This window comes from Condylura cristata, unplaced genomic scaffold, assembly GCF_000260355.1.
Source record: "Condylura cristata isolate star-nosed mole 26May11 unplaced genomic scaffold, ConCri1.0 scaffold00008, whole genome shotgun sequence".
Taxonomy (NCBI): domain Eukaryota; kingdom Metazoa; phylum Chordata; class Mammalia; order Eulipotyphla; family Talpidae; genus Condylura; species Condylura cristata.
The window spans coordinates 41,383,348-41,405,130 of record NW_004567109.1 but is presented as its reverse complement, the minus strand read 5'-3'; the positions used below and the strand labels follow the sequence as shown (position 1 = coordinate 41,405,130).

The following is a 21,783-nucleotide window of genomic DNA, read 5'->3' as shown; positions in this document are numbered from 1 at the left end:
CTTCAAATGCTATCGTTTGTGTTCTAAACAACATAGTGCCTTGGGAAACAGTAGCAACTTCATTTTTTATACAATGACCTTTCCACTTCTTTGCTATCATTTATTGTCATCTTACTAAAAGGAGAATAAAAAAATCAAATATGAGGTCCTTAAAGAATAAAACAGTTTTTAAAAAAATTACCAAGTACCAGGCCCTCCTCCCTGGTGGCACAATAGGTTGGGATGCAGCAGCATGGGCAGCCACTTCCGTGTGAGTTCGATCCCCCACCCTGGAGGTGACCCACAGGCATGGCAGACCCCTCCTGATCTGCTAGCTGCTCCCCTCAGGAGTGTACTTCGATCTGTCTGTCCTGCTCCCCACTGTGTCTGGTGAACCCTTTCACCGCCCCTCCACCTCTGGCCTGTACCCCAGTTCTGTATGCATAAATCTTTTTTTAAAAAAGTTACAAAGTACCACCCACATGTCCACAATGCTTTTCCATTTAATTGGCAACTTTAAAACGATTCACATTTTTTTCTACCCACTCATGTCATAACACTGGTACAACTGGATATATCAAACCCATTAAGAGTTGGTAAGGATAAAATATTTACCTAAACACCATAATTTAAAGACCATGGAAAGACGGACAGTAAGACACCTGGAAGGGCGAATTATCTCCTGACTTTAAATGATCCTTGTTTAAAGGTTTAAAATCATAGCTATTTACTATATATCTTTATATAATATAGCCCACAACTGTACTGTTAAAATTTATTAATGAAAGGCACATTAAACACATTAGAAAATGTACTTAAACTTGATTCTGATACCCTAGGATTTTGTACAAATGCCACTTCTGCAAATATAATTGTTTTACTTCTTATTTTTAAGAATATGATGAGGCAGAGCAATTGAAAAGAATGTGGAGTAACATAGCGAAAAGTGAGCTACATAGGATACTTCTGTCCTTCAATGCAGAATGGTGGTACCATTTTCTAGTATTTCTTAGTTTCCTCTAAGGGTTGTTTCAGAACCTGCTGGTGTGTACATAGGAAACTCAGATTTCAATGTTTCATTTCAAGCCCAAAGAATTTGAGAGTCCCTTTTATAGGGGGGCTCTGATCCTTAACAAGATCCTCAATTGCCATCTGTGCTCCAGAAATAAAGTACAAGAACTTTAGGTTTAGGCCACTGACAATACTCTTTCAAGTCCTATCTTATGAATGCAAACTTTGGAGTTTCTGAAGAAAAATAAAATTCTGCATATATTTAAAAGAAAAAGATTTTTTTAAGGCAAACTAAGTTCTTTCCCTTACCTAACCACATTGATTTTTAAATAATTACATTATCATCAAAGTTATCTACTTTTGGTCATAAAAAGTGAATTATGAATTTAAACTTATCTGCAACATTACAGTAGTTAAGCTACTGTATAACTTTGACATATGCTTTCACTGGGATCTTTACCAAACATTTGAAGAATATCAGTATAAAAGAATGAAACCACTCATAAGTTGCTTTGCTAAACCAAGGAATTCCTAATCCAGAGGCAAAGAGAAAAATCACAATGATGAGTTTTGATACTTATATAAAGTAGCTAGGGTATATAAAACAACCTATGTGAATTCCAACCCACTTAGGGACTAAGTATGATAAAACAGCAAAGCATCTAACATAAAATAGACACTCAGGCAATGCTGAACTTCAAATACGCATTTTAGGGAAAACAGAATCAAAGTAACTTTAAAAATAATCTACATTGGATAGATGCTTTTTAATAGCTATAGAAGTAGTAAAGGGTTAGAATATTGTTCACTGTGAAGATGACAGTGTATCACTGGATGAAATTATAGGTCAGCCCTTTCTTTTTGCTTAAAAGGACCCAAGATTCTCAATAAACAGATTCTCAATAATCAAATAAAGGAAGTCTTCTTTAAGAGTCTGTCACTGAAATGTCTGGCATAATCCCAGGATCCTCCCTCCTCTATAGGCACTTTAGGCTGAATTTACAATTTCAATAGGTGTGGTCTAATGCTCACTTTCAATGTCCCCTAGATGTTGATGTCCTCAAAGACTCTCATATTCTAGAAGAGGCAGGAAGTTAAACTTATACCTGTGAGTGTGTGATGGGTGTTACAGAGAAAAAACAATAGGTAAACAGAATATAAAGTAGGCAAAGAATATGGGTATTTTTACATATTATAATCAAGGAGTACTTCTCTGGTTGACATTTGAGCAACCTAAGAAAGCAGGCAGGCATATCAAAGGCATATCTAGGGGAAAAGAGCTCTAAAACACAACATAAAAAAATTAGAAGACAAACGTGTTTATATGGAACATTATCCCCAATCAATCTACTGTTGCAGACTATAGTGTGTTTAAATTGTTAAATGAATAAATAGGCACCTAAATAAATACTACTGAAATTGGGAAGCCCAGTAAGGTAATGTAAGATTAGTTATGTGGTAATCTTGAATATCCTTAGATAAGAAAAATGATATGGGAACATACAGGAAGGAGTCAAAGAGCAAAAGTGTCAATATTTAGCTTCTCTTCAAATTCAAGGAAGAGTCCCCTTAAAGCCTAGCACCTGACATTATGTTATCTGGCACACATCATTTATGATAGAACTTTTGATTACAAAGCTAAAAATGCCATATTCTGCTCCATTATTGCTCCCTTTTAGAAGATACTACTTGCACTTTGAATAAATGACAAATCAAGTAAACTGCCTATACTTCTTTTGTGAACTTTTTATAAAGCATCATAAAAAAGAACATCTTAAAAGAAAAAGCAAAAACAGCACTTTAAATCTAGCAATTATAAAAGAATTCTTAAAATCCTGTGAAAAATTGTCTAAACAAATCCAGTATCTTGAATACTTTGAAACAAAAAGTATCACTCTGATTTTCTGCCATTTTACTGTTAATTTCACAAACTACTTAACTAGTATGCTGTGAGAAAATTGAATAGTGGAACATCTATTTCATTACGATCATACCAAGAAAGCTGTTTATACTTCACTGCCAAATTTCTGTTGAAAATAACTACAACAAAAACATTGTTCCATAAATCCTAAGACTGTGATAAAATATGGTCAGACTTAAAATGCCTCATTATGATCAACTGAGCAAATATACATCAGTTAATGATTTATTACACACATCACAACAGTAGATTACTTGAGCATTCCAATTTTCTGTTTAGTACTTATGTGACATCATAAAACTTAAAAACATACAATGGGTACTGAGTATTTACTGAAAGTACATGTGAATTTTCATTCTTTTACCAATCTTCCCAAAGAGTACAGGACTGTTATTTCAAATGTTCTGCCATTACATCTTAGCTTATTAACAGCTACTTTATTTTTTCCTTTTAATAAATTCATTCATTTTACACTTTTGCAATAAAAATAACTTATGTGAGATAACAAGATAAAAAAGAAAAGGCCACGCTAAACGAAAAAAAAAATTAAAGTTCTGTTAAAATCTGGCTCAAGAACCTTTTATGAAATGTCAAAAATGTACATATAACAAAGAAATACCCCAGGTTTCAGTATGAATCTATCTAAGCAGTCACACTAACTAGTCAAAAATATATTAATCTTGAATTATTAAACAGTATCTCCAATAATACTCAGCAGTAAGAAAGCACAGCCAAAGTTCAAAATCAAACACAGGAATGAATAATTTTGTTACTTTTTAAAGAAAGCACACACTTGATAGTTAAAAAAAAAAGTAGCTTACATACAAAATACATAAAGTGCAGCTTGCTTTGCTTCAAGCGACCAAAAAAGAACCACCACGTTGGCATATTATAAGGAAGGAAAAAAAAAATCCCGGTATTAAGAGCTGGGATCTCTTAATCCCCCAAACTCTGGCTCTGACTCTCCATTATTACTGGATTTTTTCATAAGGAAATGCAATAGTCAGTCACACTACGGCCACAGAGAGCAAGGAAACCCTAGGCCTGCCTCAGGCCTAGGCTGGGGAGAAGTTAGTAGACAGTGATGGTGGACGATACTCACTCAGGCGGGAAGAGGCGCAGTTCGTCGATCTTGCCTAGGAAACCGAAGAGGGTCCGCATCTGCTCAGAGCTAGCGCTCGGGGAGACATTAGTCACCTGGATTACCTCGGTGCCGCCGCCTCCACCGCCGCCACCGCCGCCACCGGGCCCGCCGCTGGGGCCCGGGCCTGCAGTGCTGGGGACAACAGTAGTGTTGCTCATGGCGCTGCTCGGGTTCTCGCTCCTGCTTTAACACATCAAACACACAACAAACAGTGAGAGGGAGGGGGAAGAGGAACCGGTTCGCTGGAAGGGAGACAGGAGTGTCCGATGCTACAGCTACTGCTGCTACAGCCGCTGCTGCCACTGCCGCCGTTTCTCCGCCCCGCCGCTCGCTGAGGGGGGGGAGAAGGGAGGGAAGAGAGCGCGCGAGCCGGAGCACGAGAAAACAAACGGCCGCCCCCACCTCGCCTCCAACCACCTAAATCGCGGGCCCACAATGCCTTGCGGCGCATGGGTGCGTCATGGTTGGCTCCACCCCGCGCAGGCCCACCAAGACTCGCCTGCAGCCAGATAAACGTAAGAGGGAACCTTGCTCAGCGAAAAGCGTAGTCCCTATGGCTCGGTTTTTCCGTATTTTGTACAAGAACAAGTAGAAGGCATTAACTTTTTTTTTCAAGCAATCACTTCCTTGCAAAACACTAGACTCTTTAGCAACTATTCTTATTAAAAATGACCATGATATTTTTTGCTTTCTACAAGGCAAAAACTACAGATATGGCCAATTACAAATGAAATTTGCATACAAGCTATGTAGATTTCTCTCTCCACCACTACTAAATTTTCTTAATCTTTTCTGTGCTTGCATTTTTGTAACATTAAATTTGTAAAACCCTCAGAACAGATACAATGTTACAATTTACTAGTGACTTACATTTTATTTCACAAGTTGACATTTTAAAATGTTAAGAAATGCACAAACATGCAGTGACAGTGTTGTTTCCCAAGACAAAAAATTGACACAATTTTTGCAACTTCTAACTAGCAACAGAACTTTTAGTAGCTCTCATCTATCAAGCACAGATTTTGAAAATTGGTAAGGCAATGTGCTAATTTTTGCTGCCCAGCAAAATTACAGAAAATCAGCATTTGCCAAAAGTTTACTACGATTTTTGTGCTAAAAGCGTTACAATGCTTTACCTTATCTGCTCAACTAAGGTTCAGTGAATGAAGACAGGAATGCATTTTTGAGATTTACAGGGAAATTTGGACTTGATAAACTCTCAATGTATATTTGCTATAAATTGTTACAAAAGGAAGCTATGCAATAGTCTCTAGCCTCTATGATACATCCATTCCACATTTTAAAAATAATATATGAAGTACTTTTTAAAAAAATTAAATACTTTCACTTAAATGTTCATATTGAACAAGGGTTGATTTTTTTGGTAACATATTCTTCTGAACAATATAATTGATGTGAAGTACCAAGTCCCAAAAGTATAACTATATGTAACTCTACTCTCTCATAAAGAAGCCAATTCAGGTTAGCTACTTTCCATTTCCATCAGTTCAATAAAATAAGTAATTTCCCTCCTAGTTACAAAATGCAATGCGAAAGATTTAGAAAATAAATTACTTATAAATCTGTAATTAAAAAAATTATCTGCAGATCTATTTTATAGTCTTCACCCTATAACTTAGATAAGTATATTACTAATTTTATAAATTAGAGAACACTATAAATATAAATATCTATTTAAAAATCAAAATGGTAAACCCCTCATTCCCTTTCCCTTGGCTCCATTTAAATGAAAGGGAAATGCTAAAATGCTAATTAAGAGAATAGATAGATGAGAGGACAACACACACACATTCTAAGAAAAAGTCTACTTGTTTCCAAATACTTTTAATTTATATAGTTTATCAGTAGAGGGGATTCTATAGCTACATTTAAAAATTGATGACACAGGATCTGAACAGCTTGAAATTGTGGGTAAAAACAGAGATGTGCTTTTGCTTTTTTTTCAGTTTGGTATTTACAATCAATCCAGGAAAAAAGTAGTAGTTTGAGCTGCCTATATCTATATAAACAATATATTATACTTGGCTACATTGAATATATGCAGCTTTATTTTTTTTAAAGAGTTATTTAGTTATACATAAAGATCTGGGGTATAGGCCAGAGGTGTGGAGGAGGCGGGGGTGCATGTGTAAATTCACCAGAGGCAGTGGGTAGAACAGGCAGATGTACTGAAATATACTGCTGAGGGGAGCAGTGAGTTGGCTAGAAGTCTGGTGCCATACCATACGAGTCACCTCCCTGGCCAGAGACTGAACTTCTGCTGCAGTGGCTTCAATAAAAGTTTCATAGTGCTGTGCTTCAACCTGTTGTGCCACCAGGGAAGGCCATGAATATGCAGTTTTAAAAACCACAAATTTGGGCCCTCCCTGGTGGCGCAGTGGGTTAAAGCACAGCACTAAGAAGCTAAAGCCACTTCAGCATGAGTTCAATCCCCACCTGCCCGGGAGATGATCCACATGGTGCGGCAGACCTCTCTGACCCGCCCACTGCTCCCCTCATCAGTGTACTTCATTAATCTTCCTGTTCTGCTCCTCGCTCTGTCTCTGGTGAAGCCTCTCACCGCTCCTGCACCTCTGGCCTGTACCCCAGTTCTGTATGCATAAATAAATAAATCTTAAAAAAAAAACACAAATTTATTTGTACTGGTTTGGCTCTTTTACTTAAATGAGACCAACAAAATATTTAAATAGGGAAGCTCCAAGGACTAGTTATTCAAGACTACCAATTGTTACATAAGATCTTTTTGGATTCTCAGTTGAGAAAATACTTCAAAATCTTTAAAAACAAATCATGTATTTTTACTTTTAAGTAGTTTCAAGCACCTTAAACAAGGAGTTAGGGGGCTCTCCCTGGTGGTGCAACAGGTTAAAGCACTGTATTATGAAGCTCTCCAAAGCTACTGCAGCCGGAGCTGACCCACATGGCCTGGAAGACCTTGCTTGACCCGATCGCTGCTCCCTTCAGCAGTGTACTTTGTCAATCTTCCTGTTCTGCTTTACACTCTGTCTCTGGTGAATCCTCTCACCCACCACACCTCTGGCCTGTACCCCAGTTCTGTAAGCATAAATAAATAGATCTTTAAAAATAAATAAATAAACAAGGAATTAGAAAAAATAAACAAGGAATTTGAGCTCTTTTGTATGCTGTAAAATTAGCTTTCTCATATATTTTAAGTCACAAAACTGGCAAAAATTAAATTAAACTCAGCTTAGTAATATGAAGATATACTTTATCTGAATGCTTTGGCAATGTTCTTTAATCCTCACAAAACTTAAAGATGCTGCCGTGATTAAGAATGCAGCCCTGGAAATAGAAGGGGATTTCTCACCCATTAAGATAATGATGAACTTTGACTCACCTGAAAAAATGAAGATAATAATAATACTCACCTCACTAGTTTGCTGAGGATGATGTGACAATATTAATATAAATGCTTGGAAAATATAAGCTACTCTTCTTATCCCTACTCTACAAATTAAAAAATTTTCATTTTAATTTACCTCAACTGGGCTTCATTTCATAATGTCATTATTTTAAGCTTATAGTAGCTTGGTCTAATTCTACTCTACCATTCACATGAAAGACGGAAATCAAAAGTATCAGTTTAATAGTGAGAAGAGTTTCTTATTTGAGATGCCACATTTTAACATAGGTTTTTGTGTGACCTATAACTTACTATTAATAATAAATGCATGTGTTAAATATTCCAATTATATAAGTGTAAAGTTCCTCACTTTTCTCCACTATGCTTTTTCTCTACCACTATAATAGATGCTTCCTTTAATGGCTTTGCAAACTTCAATTCCCTTATGTGAAAATAAAGGTAATGATAACATTTATACCTTCTAAAATTAGAAATATGGATATGAAGCACCTATCACAGTGTTCAGCACATAAGTACCCCATAAGTGGTATGTGTTATCAAGAAAGTCACTTTTCAACTTCATCTTTTCAATGGCTATGTAATAATATTTCTGTCTCACTTTAGACATCACTGTTAAATATGAAAATAAGTGAATTTATGAAATATGAAAATATGAATTTAAGTGATAGTAAATATGTGAAATATTATACTGGGTGCCATTTCTCCTTTAAGAGTATGCTGCATTGTACACTAACATCTCAAATTTTCATGTTTTTTTTTTTAAAGATTTATTTATTTGTGTATACAGAACTGGGGTACAGGCCAGAGGCTCAAGGGTGGCGAGAGGCTTCACCAGAGACAGAATGGGGAACAGAACATGCAGATCGACGAAGTACACTGCTGAGGGGAGCAGCGGGCGGGTCAGGAGAGGTCTGCCACGCCATGTGGTCACCTCCGGGGCAGGCGGGAATCGAACTCATGCGCAAGTGGCTTTAGCTTCTTAGTGCTGTGCTTTAACCCGCTGTGCCACCAGGGAGGGCCCCATGTTTTTTGTTTTTTTTTTAAAGATTTATGTAAGCATAAAAGAGCTGGGGTGTAGGCCAGAGGTGTGGGGGGTGGGGTATGAGGGAGGATGGTGAGAAGATTCACAGAGACAGAGTAGGAGCAGAACAGGCAGATCTACTGAAATACACTGCTGAGAAAAGAGAAGTCTGCTACACGCACATTGTGGGTTAGCTCCCTGGCCACTGATCAGATTGAACTTGGGCTGCAATGGCTACTGATAGTTTCATAGTGCTGATGTAACAAGGTGGTCCCCAGGAAAAGGGGAAATTCCAGGTTCCCTGTCCTATCCAGTAGGAGGGTGGAGCTAAATAGAGAAGAGAAGGAATCTGGAGAAGGAAGCAGGATGGGAGAGCCAGAATGAGACCTGAGGAAGCCACATGGGGCAGAGAAAGACATGTGAAGATACTGTGCTTGTTTCTTGGCTTTGGACTGATTGAAACAGATGTCAGTGAGAGACACATGGGGAGGTTGACTATGGCAGTTTTTATCTTAATTTTGATTGTGCTCTTTTCCTCCCAGATTTGTCTGGCCATTTCTGACCCTTTTCTATGGGTCCCAGCCAATAGGTGTGTTAGTCTTGTGGAGGGTTTTCAGGCCTTGTTTTGGATCAATCCCTTTTGGGTAGACTTTTTACGCACAAGGGGATGGGTAACTTTAGGTGTTTACTTAGAAAATATAGTCTTTGTCTTCTGTGTTGTACACTTAATTGTATTATAGTTCCTTTCCATTAAAGTTCTTTTGTCTTGATGTGGTGGATGGCAGAACCTGTTTAGGGCAGGCAGGTTTGGGGGTTCAGGGGTGCCCCTCTCTCCTGCCCTGTAACACTGAGACTTAACCCCTGTGCCACCAAGGAGAGCCCTTTCATGTTTAGTTTCATCATAAAGCTGAACTTTATCAATGGCACACATAGATGCAAAAAGGTCAGCAGCTCTAAAATGAAAGAGAATCAAAGCTGTTTTAAGGATACATATATAAGCTTAGGGATGAGGTCACAAGATTAAGAGCAAAGCTAATTTCACAGGTTGGCATTTTAGAGACTGAGTATTTAAATACTCAGTATTTCAACACCCCAATCATGGCACTTTTTAAATAAGTTAAGTATTTTTAACTGTAATTTTTAAATGACGGGAAGAAAAAACTGTGGATGGTTTGTAGGTATCCTGAAAATTAAATTAACATTTATCTTAATTGCAACTGTGAGTATAAATTATCTTGCTTTGGAATTTGAGATTTCAAAGTAAGATTGTGATTGTCAACAAAGTATCAAATTATTTAGTTTCTTCCTCACTTGTCAATTTAATTTGATATGAGAAAAATGTCTCTGGGATTGTATCTCTTATGAGAACTATTGGGGAGCTTTGCTCATACAATATTTGCCATATATAATAATTCAATGTCTGTCTCTCTCTCGTGTACATGTTAAGCAAACATAGCTGCAAACCAAATCCAAAAATTGTTGACACAGGATGACACAGTTAAACTTTAAAATAGTGGATTTTGATTTAAATTAACTTTTAAAAAGATATACTCAGGGCCCTCTCTGGTGGCACAATGGGGTAAAGTGCAGCACTGCAAGTGAGCCATAGTCACATCAGTGAGGGTTCAATCCCCAGACAGGAGGTGACCCACAGGGGGCTGCAGACCTCTCCTAATCTGCCTGCTGCTCCCCTCAGCAGTATACTTAGTCAATCTGCCTGTTCTGCTCTTTTCTTATCTCTGGTAAATCCTCTAACCACTCCTGCACCTCGGTTCTGTATGCATAAATAAATAACTCTTTTTAAAAAAGATGTATTCATTTGTAGTTTCACATGTGTTAACATAACTGAAGACAGAATAGTATGCGATACATTCTAAGGCTTGGTGTCAAATTTCCCTTCTATTAATTTACTTCATAGCAAAAAACCTAATACAACTATTATAATTAATGCTTTACACTACAGAACATATTCATCTTGGAAAATGAGCAATTAAAGGTTAAGTACCACTGAAATTATTGGGATACACAGTGCTTTTTATTTAATGATATAAGTAAGAATCCTATATGGCCACCATGTTTCAAATTTTTTTAAATAAAAAAAAGTAAAACTAAAGATAATTAGGAGAAAGTCTTTGTCGGAGGAAAATAAAAACAATATTTTCATAAAGCTGGTAGACTTAAGTTCTTTTGTATTGAAACTAGAAAGGAATATTTGATTCAACATTTTAACCAAATTACTAAGCCTCCTGGAGGAGGTATGAACATATAAAGAATATATAAATGTGTAATACAGAAACTACACACTATCTCCATTAGAAAAATTACCACACATAACTCCAACAAACATAATTTGAACATACAAATAAAAATGCAAAATATTCACTATCATAAATAAAATCAGTCAAGAATCTTTTCTGCTGACTATTTTCAAAAGTGGCAGTTAGAGGTCTGAATGGAAAACAAATGTGAAACTGCAGGTTGAAATTTTTAAAAGAAACTAAGAGACCTGTGTAACAAACTTCTTTGAAGCTGAGTATTGAAAACATGTTCTCTGTAATTTGCTCTTAATTTTGATATTTAAAAGCAACTTTTTGATAAAGGGATTGCTAAAGAAAATATTAGTAGAATAATAAATAACATGAGAATAGAAAATTAAATGCAAAACCATTTACTAAGCATGTTATGTGTAACAATTTCAATCAATAATCAATGTTAGAAAATGTTCTCTGTATATACAACTTTACCATAAAATAACAATTCTTATTGATAAGGCAATATTCTGAAAGATAAACTGACTTAGAGTAAGCTAAATCTGTTCCCTCCACAAGAAAATCCTAAAACAAATTTTCTTTGTTCTTATTTGATGTTACTAAACATATGTGTTTAAAAACTTGTATAAGTTAATGGCATTTTATTTCATTACGATTTCTCAAATTACCTCAGGAAAAAAAATCTTATCAATTGTGCCTTTCAGCTTTCCTAAGAGTGACAAACATTTTGGAAAACGCCTTATTAAATTTTAATGGTAGAGATAAGTCACTTTGTCAAACATTTTATCTTACTATGCATAGTAGTTTTTCCATTATGAAACTGAACCAGCATTTGTTGGCCAATGTGACTCTTAGGTTTATTTTCTTTTAACAAATAAGAGAATGAAACCTCCCATTACTTTAACAAAATAAAGATATTAAATTGTAACTAGATAAATTGTTACAAGAGGAAGCTATGTAAGAGTTTCTAGCCTCTGTGATAGATCCACATTTTAAAAATAATATATGAAGTATATATTTTTTTAAATCAAATACTTTCACTTAAATGTTCATGTTGAACAAGGGTTGAATTTTTTGGTAACACATTCTTCTGAACAATATAATTGATATGAACTATTAATTCCCAAAAGTATAATTATATGTAATTCTACTCTCTCATAAAGAAGCCAATTCAGGTTGACTTCTTTCCATTTCCATTAGTTTGAGATAAAATAAGTAATTTTTCCCGACTGCATAAGGGAATAATTTTAACCTTTACTTACTTCATTTTCACTTGCTCCACAGATCTTTATATAATGTATTATAGATATATACTAATAAAACTTTTACATATTAAGTTTACCACAAGTATATGTCACTTGGATTTTTCAGAATTAGTTTACCATTAATTGGGATATACCTCTCATATACAAAATGAAACAATATTTTAACAAAATATTATAATTAAAGGTCAATTAAGAAATATTTACTTTCAAATAGAAGCACAACAAATGAAAAAAAAAATCACACCTTGCTTTTTATTTTAAGAAATGTTGAAATAAAGAAATCTATCATATGGGGGAGTGATGGTAACTGTAGCATTGTATACTAGAACAATTCATCCTCCAAAGGTGGGTTGCTAAATCCTATAAAAAAGGGTTTTCTTTAATAAATAAATTTCTTTTAAAACATAATTGTACTGTTCCTTAAAACAGCTTCAGGATAAAAGCAAGTTGAAAGGATGAACCAAAATCCACGAGGCAAATCAAACTTATCATTAAGAATGGTTTGGGAGCCAGATTTAGGTTCTAATTCCTGGCGATACCACTTACAGAAAATTGTTGCCTTCACCAAGTGTCTTAATCTTTTTCACCTCAATTTCTTCATTTGCAAAATTGGTCATTGTGTTAAATAAAAGACAGCAAAAGAAGTGGTATTAGCACTGAGCCTGGCACTAGTTAAGCACCATCAGGTAACTTAGTAATCATTATTGTCAAATCATACTAGTATTCCTGCCAGTAGAGCCCTACTTCCAACTTCCAGTCAGTTAGTGGCTTTGCAGAAACTGCAATGGTTCTTTTCTTGCTTGGTAGTGTAACTATTGGTACTTGTCTGCTGTTCACGCTTAGTAAAGTTCAGTGAGTAAAGTAGAATCATAGAGGGAGGGAGTTAAAAGAGAATTTTATAGGTACAGGGCTCAGGCAAAAGTGTGTGGATGCAGAATTTGTCAGAGAGCGATCATCCTACCTTCTCAAATACCCTGTTGCTCAGTTGATTTGAAAGAGACTTAGGAGGCTATTTCTTGGTGTATGTTTTTGAAAACAAAATCACTTCAGGCAAAAGAATAGTACCCTTGGCAGTACTGGAGTGGAGTGAGTTCTTAATAATTATTCATTGAATGGATCAACAAAGCTGTACATTTCAGACAGAAATGTAACTTCCTGGAAAATCAAGTTTTTGAACAATTTTTTTCATTTTCCATTCTAAACTCGATTCTCTTTCTTCTGCAAAAGCTCAATATTTAAAAATTTTACCTTTATTTCACTGTTTCAAAAACCTAATGAAACAAGGATTGTTATCTCTAATAAAAAATAACTGAGCTTTAAAAGAGAGTGAGCATTCTGCCTCTTACTGTTACAGAGCTTTTAACGTACAGAAAAATCAGCTAGATTTAGTAATCATATCTTTGGGACTCCAAAATCCAAGCTGGCCTCTCCAATCTAAACTAATGCTTCCAAGCAATCGAGTAGACAGAACTTTCATTATTAAACTCTACCCTCCCTCCTCCCGCCCCCTTCTTTGTTGCCAACCCTTCCGTTTCACACTACCTCATTTGCTAGGCTACAAACTAAATACAACAGGAGGCACGGAGCACTGGTTCTAGGAATCCGAGTGCAGACTGGAACGGCAGTGGGCTTCGTTACCGACACCGGATGTGGATCTCACGCCACCACCAGCTACCAACACAGGCTGGGGTCCGCAGAGGCTGCAAGACCGCGCCCAGGTTTCAAGTTTTAGTCAAGGCCTACGTTCAGGCCACGCAAGGGGAGAGAAAAGGTTACCTTTTCCGGACCCCTACGCCACGGTGGGAGCACAGAGAAGAAGGCTGCAGTCACAGTAACAATGCACACGCTAAACCCTCATGCCCCTCTTCAGCCAGTTAAACTCACTTACTCGAGCGAAGTAATTCCAAGACACAAGGCCGGCACCGGCAACGGATAGGGCTCCTCTGTCCTCCAGCCCCAGGCGCTGATGGTGACGACATCTGGGCCGCGCCGCCAAGAGCGAAGGCCCAGCGCGGGGCCACGAGCGCTGCGCACTAAACGCGCGCTCGTGGAGGGGCGGGAGCAGTAGCCGCGCCACCTTTTAGCGTCACGGGCGGGGCTCAGTTTCAGAACCCTGGTGTTTAAATATGTCTCGCCTGAAACGGGCCGGGGAGCGGGATCCCCGGGAGGGGTTCAGAGCCGGAAGAGGCGACTGCGCTACCTCGGTACCGCAGGGACTTATAAAGACGGCGAGAAAGAGCGGCCAGTTAAACCTGTCGGGTCGGAACCTTACTGAAGGTAGGATCCAGAGATGCGACCCGCGTCCAGTCGAAAGCCCCTGCTCCAAGCCCCCCCCCCCCTTTTCTCTGACCTGACTTTCGCCGCCTTGCCTCAGGCAAGGAGCTAGGCTCTCAGGGTACCGGGTGCTCTAATTCCTTGGTGCAATAATTTCTCGCCACGTTTCCTCTGGCTGGGTCTGTCGGGTTTTGTTCCTGCTTTCCTTCCAGAAATCTCTAGTGATGGGACCTTGCTGTGGATGTGCGCAAAAATGTAAGCACAGGCTTTCTGAGATTCTCACATTCTTTGGGATAAACAGTTTAATGTGTGACTAAATTAGTTATCAAGTAATAGGTCCCTCACTTTCCTCTTTTTAATTTAAGTTCGTAGAACACTTTCACCAATGCTAAAGTCTTATGTGCTTTGTGAATTCAATAATGAATTCTTTAAGACCCTTTTTCTGTATGCAGCTGGGCAGAGTCATAAATAAAAGGAACAATAAAACAATAAAAGGAACAATGAGCATAATTGTAGAATTGGGTGCAAAACAGATACCATGCAAAGCGAATGTGAGTCTAAGTAAGCACATCCAGATGCCTTCCTCCACTACGCCTGATTTAAAATCTGAATTAAAATCTCTGCCTCAACAGGGGAAGTTTCTAACCAGTGGGAACATAGTATTTTGAAACTACAGATGTGTAGTACACTTACTTTTCCCGATCCCTGGAACATATTCTTTGCCACCTGACTAGGGCTCATTCCTTAGGACTCGCTCACATATAGGGGCCCTTCCTAATTATTTTTTCTAACTGCAGTTAGAGAAAGTACATTCTGTTATTTTATCTGTTTAATTTTTAATAGCATTATCACTACTAGCATTTATATCATGTATTTCTTTGTATATTATCTTCAGTGCCCAAGGACTACAATGTTAATTCTTCAAGGTCATGGGGCTTTGTTTTGTTCATTGTTGAATCCTATCACCCCAAAATAGTGCTTGATACAAAGTACATTTATATTAAATATTCGTGGAAGTAATAAATGAGTGAATGTTTCTAAATATTTGGTGTGTTGTAATTTACTTATTGATGGATCCAGATGACTTACTCCACTAAAGTTTTAGGGAGTAAATGAATTTTAATTCTGAGCTCCATGATAACAGTTATTAGAGCTGTTTGGTGATTATTGTATAAACAGAGCCTGACACAATACCTGGTACATACTAATTATCCAAATGATGTTGAATCAGTGAATGTATAGTATTTCATAGGAAAGTAAAATAGTGAGCTCATGGGATTTGTAACTTGTATATAAACAATGAATATCCATTACCATAATATAGAGGGAGTTTCTCTAACTTCGATTTTTGTCATTAAACCTGACACTCAGACCTCTAATTATGAACTACTTATAGTCTCTTCTGGGACCATGCTTCTTATCTCTGTCAGTATGCTCTTGTAACTTCGAGATGCTTGATTTTGCTGTTCTTGAGTTTCTCGTTTATAATGTGGTAGTAATACTGTGACCTACTAATGTTTAAGAGAATATATATAAAGTGCTTGAACAAGTACACAGTAATCGTTACTGTTATTATTACAATCACCTCCTAATTTCATGAAAATTTTTTAAAATCTTAACTTCTAAGTTAGTGTTAAGATTTATTGTTCCAAAACAAAGATCTTATTAAATTTAATGAGTCCCTATAGCCCACAAAAAGCAGTTCTTAGAACAAGCTTCAGACCATTTTGGAATCTTGCCTCTAAATATCTAAAAGGTCTCTCTTCCCTGTTCAGAATCCTGTAAGTTAACAGCAATAACAACTGTCTATTCCCCAAATAATCATACTTTTAAATCTCTTAAGAACACACTTGGTTTCCAGAAAATTGAACTGACACTGTAGAGTTCTTTTATCCCTTCTTTGTCCAACTTAGTTTCCTCTCAATAAATGTTTTTTATTATTGTGGTACATTTGTTACAACCAATGAACCGATTTTAACACATTATTACTAATTAGAGCCCATGGTTTACATTATTATTCACTTTTAGTGGTATACAGTTCTAAGAGTTCTGAGAGATACATCATTTCATCATGTATCCACCATTATAATGTTATATAAAGTAGATTCACTGCCCTAAAAATCCCTGAGTTTTACCTGTTGATTTTTTTTTTTACCCTGCTTCCTTGAAGCTATGGCAACCACCAATCTTTTTTTTTTTTTTTTAAAGATTTTATTTATTTATTCATATAGAGCTGGGGTACAGACGAGAAATGCGGAGGGTGAGAGGATTCACCAAAGACAGAGAGGGGAGCTGAACAGGCCGACTGATGAAGCACACTGCTGAGGGGAGCAGCGGGCGGGTCAGGAGAGGTCTGCCACGCCATGTGGATCTCCTCCGGGGCAGGCGGGAATTGAACTCATGCGGGAGTGGCTTAAGCTTCTTAGTGCTATGCTTTTACCCGCTGCGCCACCAGGGAGGGCCCTCTTTTTTTTTTTTTTTTAAATGGATAGTATTATTATTTTTTAAGATTTATTTATTCATACAGAACTGGGGTACAGGCCAGAACTCATGCGGAAGTGGCTTATGCTTCTTAGTGCAGTGCTTTAACTCGCGCCACCAGGGAGGGCCCCACCAATCTTTTTTTTTTAAAGATTTATTTATTTTGTGCATACAGAACTGGGGTACAGGCCAGAGGCTCAGGGGCCTGAGAGGCTTCACCAGAGACAGAGTGGGGAACAGAACAGGCAGATCGACGAAGTACACTGCTTTGGGGGGCAGCGGGTTGGTCAGGAGAGGTCTGCCACGCCATGTGGAGCTCCTCCGGAGCAGGCGGAAATCGAACTCATGCGGAAGCGGCTTTTAGATTCTCAGTGCTGTGCTTTAACCCGCTGGCCACCAGGGAGGGCCCCACCAATCTTTTTATAGTTTCTTTAGTTGCTTTTTTGAAAAGTTTGAACATATAATTGGTATCATACTGTAGATAGTTTTTTCAGAGGAATTTTTCCTACTAAGCTGTATACAGTTAAGTTTTCTCCATGTCTTTTTTCTGTGGCTTGATAATTCATTTCCTTTTATCACTGAATATTATTCCATGTTACAGATGTGCCATTTTCTTAGCCCATTTATTCATCTGTTGAAAGACATCTTGGTTGCTTCCAGTTTTGGGAAACGGTGAATGAAATGCTTTTCATGTTCAGGTTTTTGTGAGCACAGAAATTTTCAACTCATTTAGGTAAAAATCTGGAAACACCAATGTAGAGTCACATGGCAAGACTATGCTGATCTTTGTAAGATATTGCCAGACTGACTGTCTAACAAAGTGGATGTATTATTTTTTATTCCCACTAGCAATAATTGAAAGTTCTTGTTCTACATTATTGGAATTTAGTATTATCAAACTTTGGGATTTTAAATAATTTAGTAGCTATATCATACCTCATTGTATTAATTTGCTATTCTCTGTTGATAGTCTTAGAGTAGGATAATATATTGATAATCTACCTACAAATATTCACTAAACTGTCAACTAGTGCTAAATATGAGCACTTAAAAAACCCAATAAATCAAGTCACTATATATGTGTTATATATGACTTGATTATATAAAAATCAAGTTATTTTATATTCTCTGTTGACATATGCTGTGCTCATTGCCGTCTATTGATATGTATCTCTTTTGGTGAAGTGCTGTTCAGATCTTTTGATCCTCAATTAAAGTAATAAATTCAAGTTGGTTTTTCTCTTAAAGTGATTGGTGAAAGTATTTTGCTTTTCACATGTTAAGTATTGTTTCATTTTTATCTTACAGTATCCTCTCTGGATTTCTGGAAGGGGCTGTTTTTTTCATGTATTCTAACATTAAGAATGGCTTAGGTGTTTATTCTGAACCATAAAGATATATTGCTCTGACTCATCCTCAAACTGCAACTTAATATGTTCCATATAACTTTAATTTTCTTTGGGGCATGTGCATTAGTGTGTTTCTTATTAAACTTGATAACTTGAAAGTGACACTGCAATTGTGGTTTGTCATTATGGCCTACTTTAATTAATGTAATGAGGCCATTGATAGCCATAAATAAACAAATGTGGAGACAATTGGGATATTTACTGGTGGGTTTTCCCTGGTCCTTTATATAATGACTTGATTTATTGATTTATTCTTTTAAAGTGTTCATAATTAGCACTAGTTGGCAGTTTAGTGAATGATGTTTGTAGGGTCAATATATTCTACTCTAAGATTTGCATTATTAATGATGCCATTGAAAAATTGAAGTGTTTTGATGAAATTCAGTTTGTCAGGTTTTTTGACAAGCTGAATTTTAACACTGCTAAAGCTGTGAAGATTTTCTATTCTGTTTATTTTTATAGTTTATCATTTGCATTTATTTTTTTCTCATCTATTTGGAATTAATGTTTGAGTGTATTACAAGTAAATTTTTATCCATGTGGATTTATAATCTTAGTACCATTTGTTAAAAAAATTGTTCTTTTTTCTTTATATTGGCATCTTTGTTAAAAATCAATTGACAGTATTTCATTGCTGGAAATTTTTCTGAATTTCCTCTGTCCTCTGGATCTGTGTCTGTCTGTAAGCAAATACCACACTGTCTTAAAAAGTTTTATTATAGGACTTGAAATTAAGTACTATTGAGTCCTAAGTTTCCTTTGTCTCAAAGTTGTTTGACCTATTTTCATTCTTTTGTGTTCCAATATACATTTTATAACAGCTTGGTAATTTTTACAGAGAAGCCTTCTGGTTGTGTTTTTTTTTTTTTTGTTGTTACTGGAAATTCATTTTTTAAATTATAATAGTTTCATTTTTACATCATTTTGTGCCTTGTCCACCTCAGTTGTAATCCCCATGGGCTTCCCATCACCAATTCACCCATGTGCCATCACCATAGTCCTGGGCACTTCATACCCTCACCCCCTATTGTAAATAAAGCTGCAGTAAACACAGGGTGCACATATCTTTGAATCAGTGTTTTTGTGTTTTTCTGGTAGATACGGAGGAGTGGGATTGGGCCATATGGAAGCTCCATTTAGCAGTTTGAGAAACCTCCAAACAGTTTTCCATAGTGGTTGTGTGAGAAAATTTTTGCCAATCAGTGGGATGTCTGTTTTTTGTAATGTCTCTTTTGTTGTACAAAGCTCTTTAACTTGATGTAGTCCATTTGTTTATTCTTTCCTTCACTATTGCTGCATTGGATGCTGTATCTTTAAAGATGTTACTGAGTGAATGTCGTGTAGTGTTTCACCCATCTTTGCTTCCAGGTATTTTATGGTTTCTGTTCTTATGTCTAGGTCTTTAATCCACTTTGAGTTGCTTTTGTACATGATGCGAGGTAGTGATCTAGTTTCATTTTTTTGCATGTAGTGCCCCTTCTGAATTTTTTTTTAATTATTATTAGAATTGAATCAGTAAGTCACTCAGTGGAAAAGTGACATCTTAACTAATATTGAGTCTCAAACTGTCATGTGATAGTTGTCTACTTATCTGGACCTTCTATCAATACATATGCAATGTGGTCTCATGGATTTCAGAGGTTTTTTTCTACTATGAAGCCATTTTTTTTTAAAGAATATATATATATTTTTTAATATTTATTTGTGCATACAGAACTGGCATACAGGCCAGAGACTTAGGGGTGGCGAAAGACTTCACCAGAGACAGAGTGGGGAGCAGAACAGGCAGATGGACGAAGTACACTGCTGAGGGGAGCAGTGGGCGGGTCAGGAGAGGTCTGCCACGCCATGTGGTCACCTCCCGGGCAGGCGGGAATCGAACTCATGTGGAAGTGGTTTTAGCTTCTCAGTGCTGTGCCTTAACCCGCTGCGCCACCAGGGAGGGCCTAGAAGTCATTTTTTTTTTTAAGATTTATTCATACATACAGGACTGGGGTTGTATTAATTGCTATGCTACTGGAATTGTTGTATTTACTGCAATCGAATGAAAACAGTATTATGTGGTGGGGTAACAAAATTGTATGTTAGGTAAAATAGAGAGCAGCTACTAGAGTTAGATTCCCTCTCTGTGCTTTAGTTTTCTCATCTATGGAACGTAACAATAGAGTTGTTATGAGCTATAAATGAATTAGTGTGTTAGAAAGATGTCTAGTATTTGTAAAATGTTTGCTGTTATTATTAGCTATTATTATTTCTGATCCTTTAGTTACATTTGATCTGTAATTCTGTTACAGTAATTTATTGTATCATATGCGTTGATTTCTATGCCTTCCTTGTTAACTCTGTCAACATAATGATAGTAGTCTATTTATTTGTTTCTTATATATCTACCATACTGTGCTATGTGGAGTCTGTATATAGTAAATAAGGTTGAGTGAAGTTTAAAGTGTGAGCTAATAAGTAAAATGCATATTACTATTTTGTGTTTGAATAAAATCAAATCACTATACTCTAGTTGCAGTTTAATTTTTTTTTTGGAAAGTTTAAAAAGTTTCAATAATTGCTTTTTAGTAGATAAATTGAATTACTATTATAAAAATATTTCACTTAATATCTTCTTTTCTTTTTTTGTGGTTTTGGAAATAGTGCCTCAGTGTGTCTGGAGAATAAATGTGGATGTCCCAGAGGAAGCCAATCAAACTCTTTCATTTGGTGCTACTGATCGATGGTGGGAGCAGACTGATTTGACCAAACTGATCATTTCAAACAATAAACTTAAGTCACTTGCAGATGACCTCCGGCTGCTGCCTGCACTGACTGTTCTTGATGTTAGTTGAATGATTATACCTATTAACTTTAAAGTTAAATTTAGGCTTTGATAAGTAGAAAACTCATGTTTAATTAATAGAATTCAAGAAAGAATAACAGATTATTATTATTTGGCATAGCATTATGGTTATGCATGTAGAGTCAGAACACCAGGCTTCAAATTTTACCTCTGCCTCTTGATAGCTGTATAACCTTGAAAAGTTACTCTTTGTGCCTCACTATCCCTACTTATAAACCAGGACTAATAATTGTTCTTAGAAATTAGAGTTAAAATGTACAAGATATTCTAAATGTCCAAGCTCATATATTGCTAATTATGAAACTAATGTGTCTTTTAATAACTTTTAGATACATGACAATCAGCTGACATCACTTCCTTCTGCTTTAGGAGAGTTAGAGAATCTTCAGAAACTTAATGTCAGGTAAACTATAAGCTTATTTACACTAATATGACTACTGTAATGGTGATAACTAATATTTGTCAATTGTTTTTTCTGAAACTAGATAATCTTTTATTTTTGTAATGTTTTCAAATTAATCGCTTTTTAAAGGAAATGATTAAAACAGAATAAGAATTTTAAGTTTTAATTCTTATTTATTTTGTTTAATATTTTTTGGTTTTACAAATCTGAGGTCAGCTCCTTTTTAAAAAATATTTCTTGTCTTAATTTTATAGAACACTTTTTTTTTTTTAAAGATTTATTTATTTATTCATACAGAACTGGGGTACAGGCCAGAGATGCGGAGGGTGAGAGGATTCACCAGAGACAGAG

At 36.4% G+C, this 21,783-nt stretch overlaps 2 protein-coding genes across 6 annotated transcripts in view; one reads left to right on the top strand and one right to left on the bottom strand.

Moving 5' to 3' along the window:
- The window catches only part of SRSF11 (serine/arginine-rich splicing factor 11), a 33,520-nt gene extending 19,521 nt beyond the window's left edge, over positions 1 to 13,999 (bottom strand). Inside the window, exons 1-2 of one of the 3 annotated variants that reach the window (XM_012722447.1) lie at positions 13,906 to 13,999; positions 4,014 to 4,235 (exon numbers count right to left, since the gene is read on the bottom strand). In XM_012722447.1, the coding sequence (XP_012577901.1) occupies positions 4,014 to 4,213 (200 nt within the window). In that variant the 5' untranslated portion in view covers positions 4,214 to 4,235; positions 13,906 to 13,999. Of the gene's footprint in view, positions 1 to 4,013; positions 4,463 to 13,905 lie in introns of those variants that run through there. The other 2 variants (XM_012722448.1, XM_012722449.1) reach the window with 2 other exon arrangements.
- Positions 14,000 to 14,129: 130 nt separating this feature from the next.
- LRRC40 (leucine rich repeat containing 40) overlaps positions 14,130 to 21,783 on the top strand; it is a 72,179-nt gene continuing 64,525 nt past the window's right edge. For all 3 annotated transcript variants that reach the window (XR_001145269.1, XR_001145268.1, XM_004679112.2), the window contains exons 1-3: positions 14,130 to 14,294; positions 20,828 to 21,009; positions 21,359 to 21,432. Coding sequence is in view for 1 of the 3 variants with exons in the window: in XM_004679112.2 (XP_004679169.1) it covers positions 14,144 to 14,294; positions 20,828 to 21,009; positions 21,359 to 21,432 (407 nt within the window). In the remaining 2 variants the exon portion in view is untranslated. The remainder of the gene's footprint in view (positions 14,295 to 20,827; positions 21,010 to 21,358; positions 21,433 to 21,783) is intronic.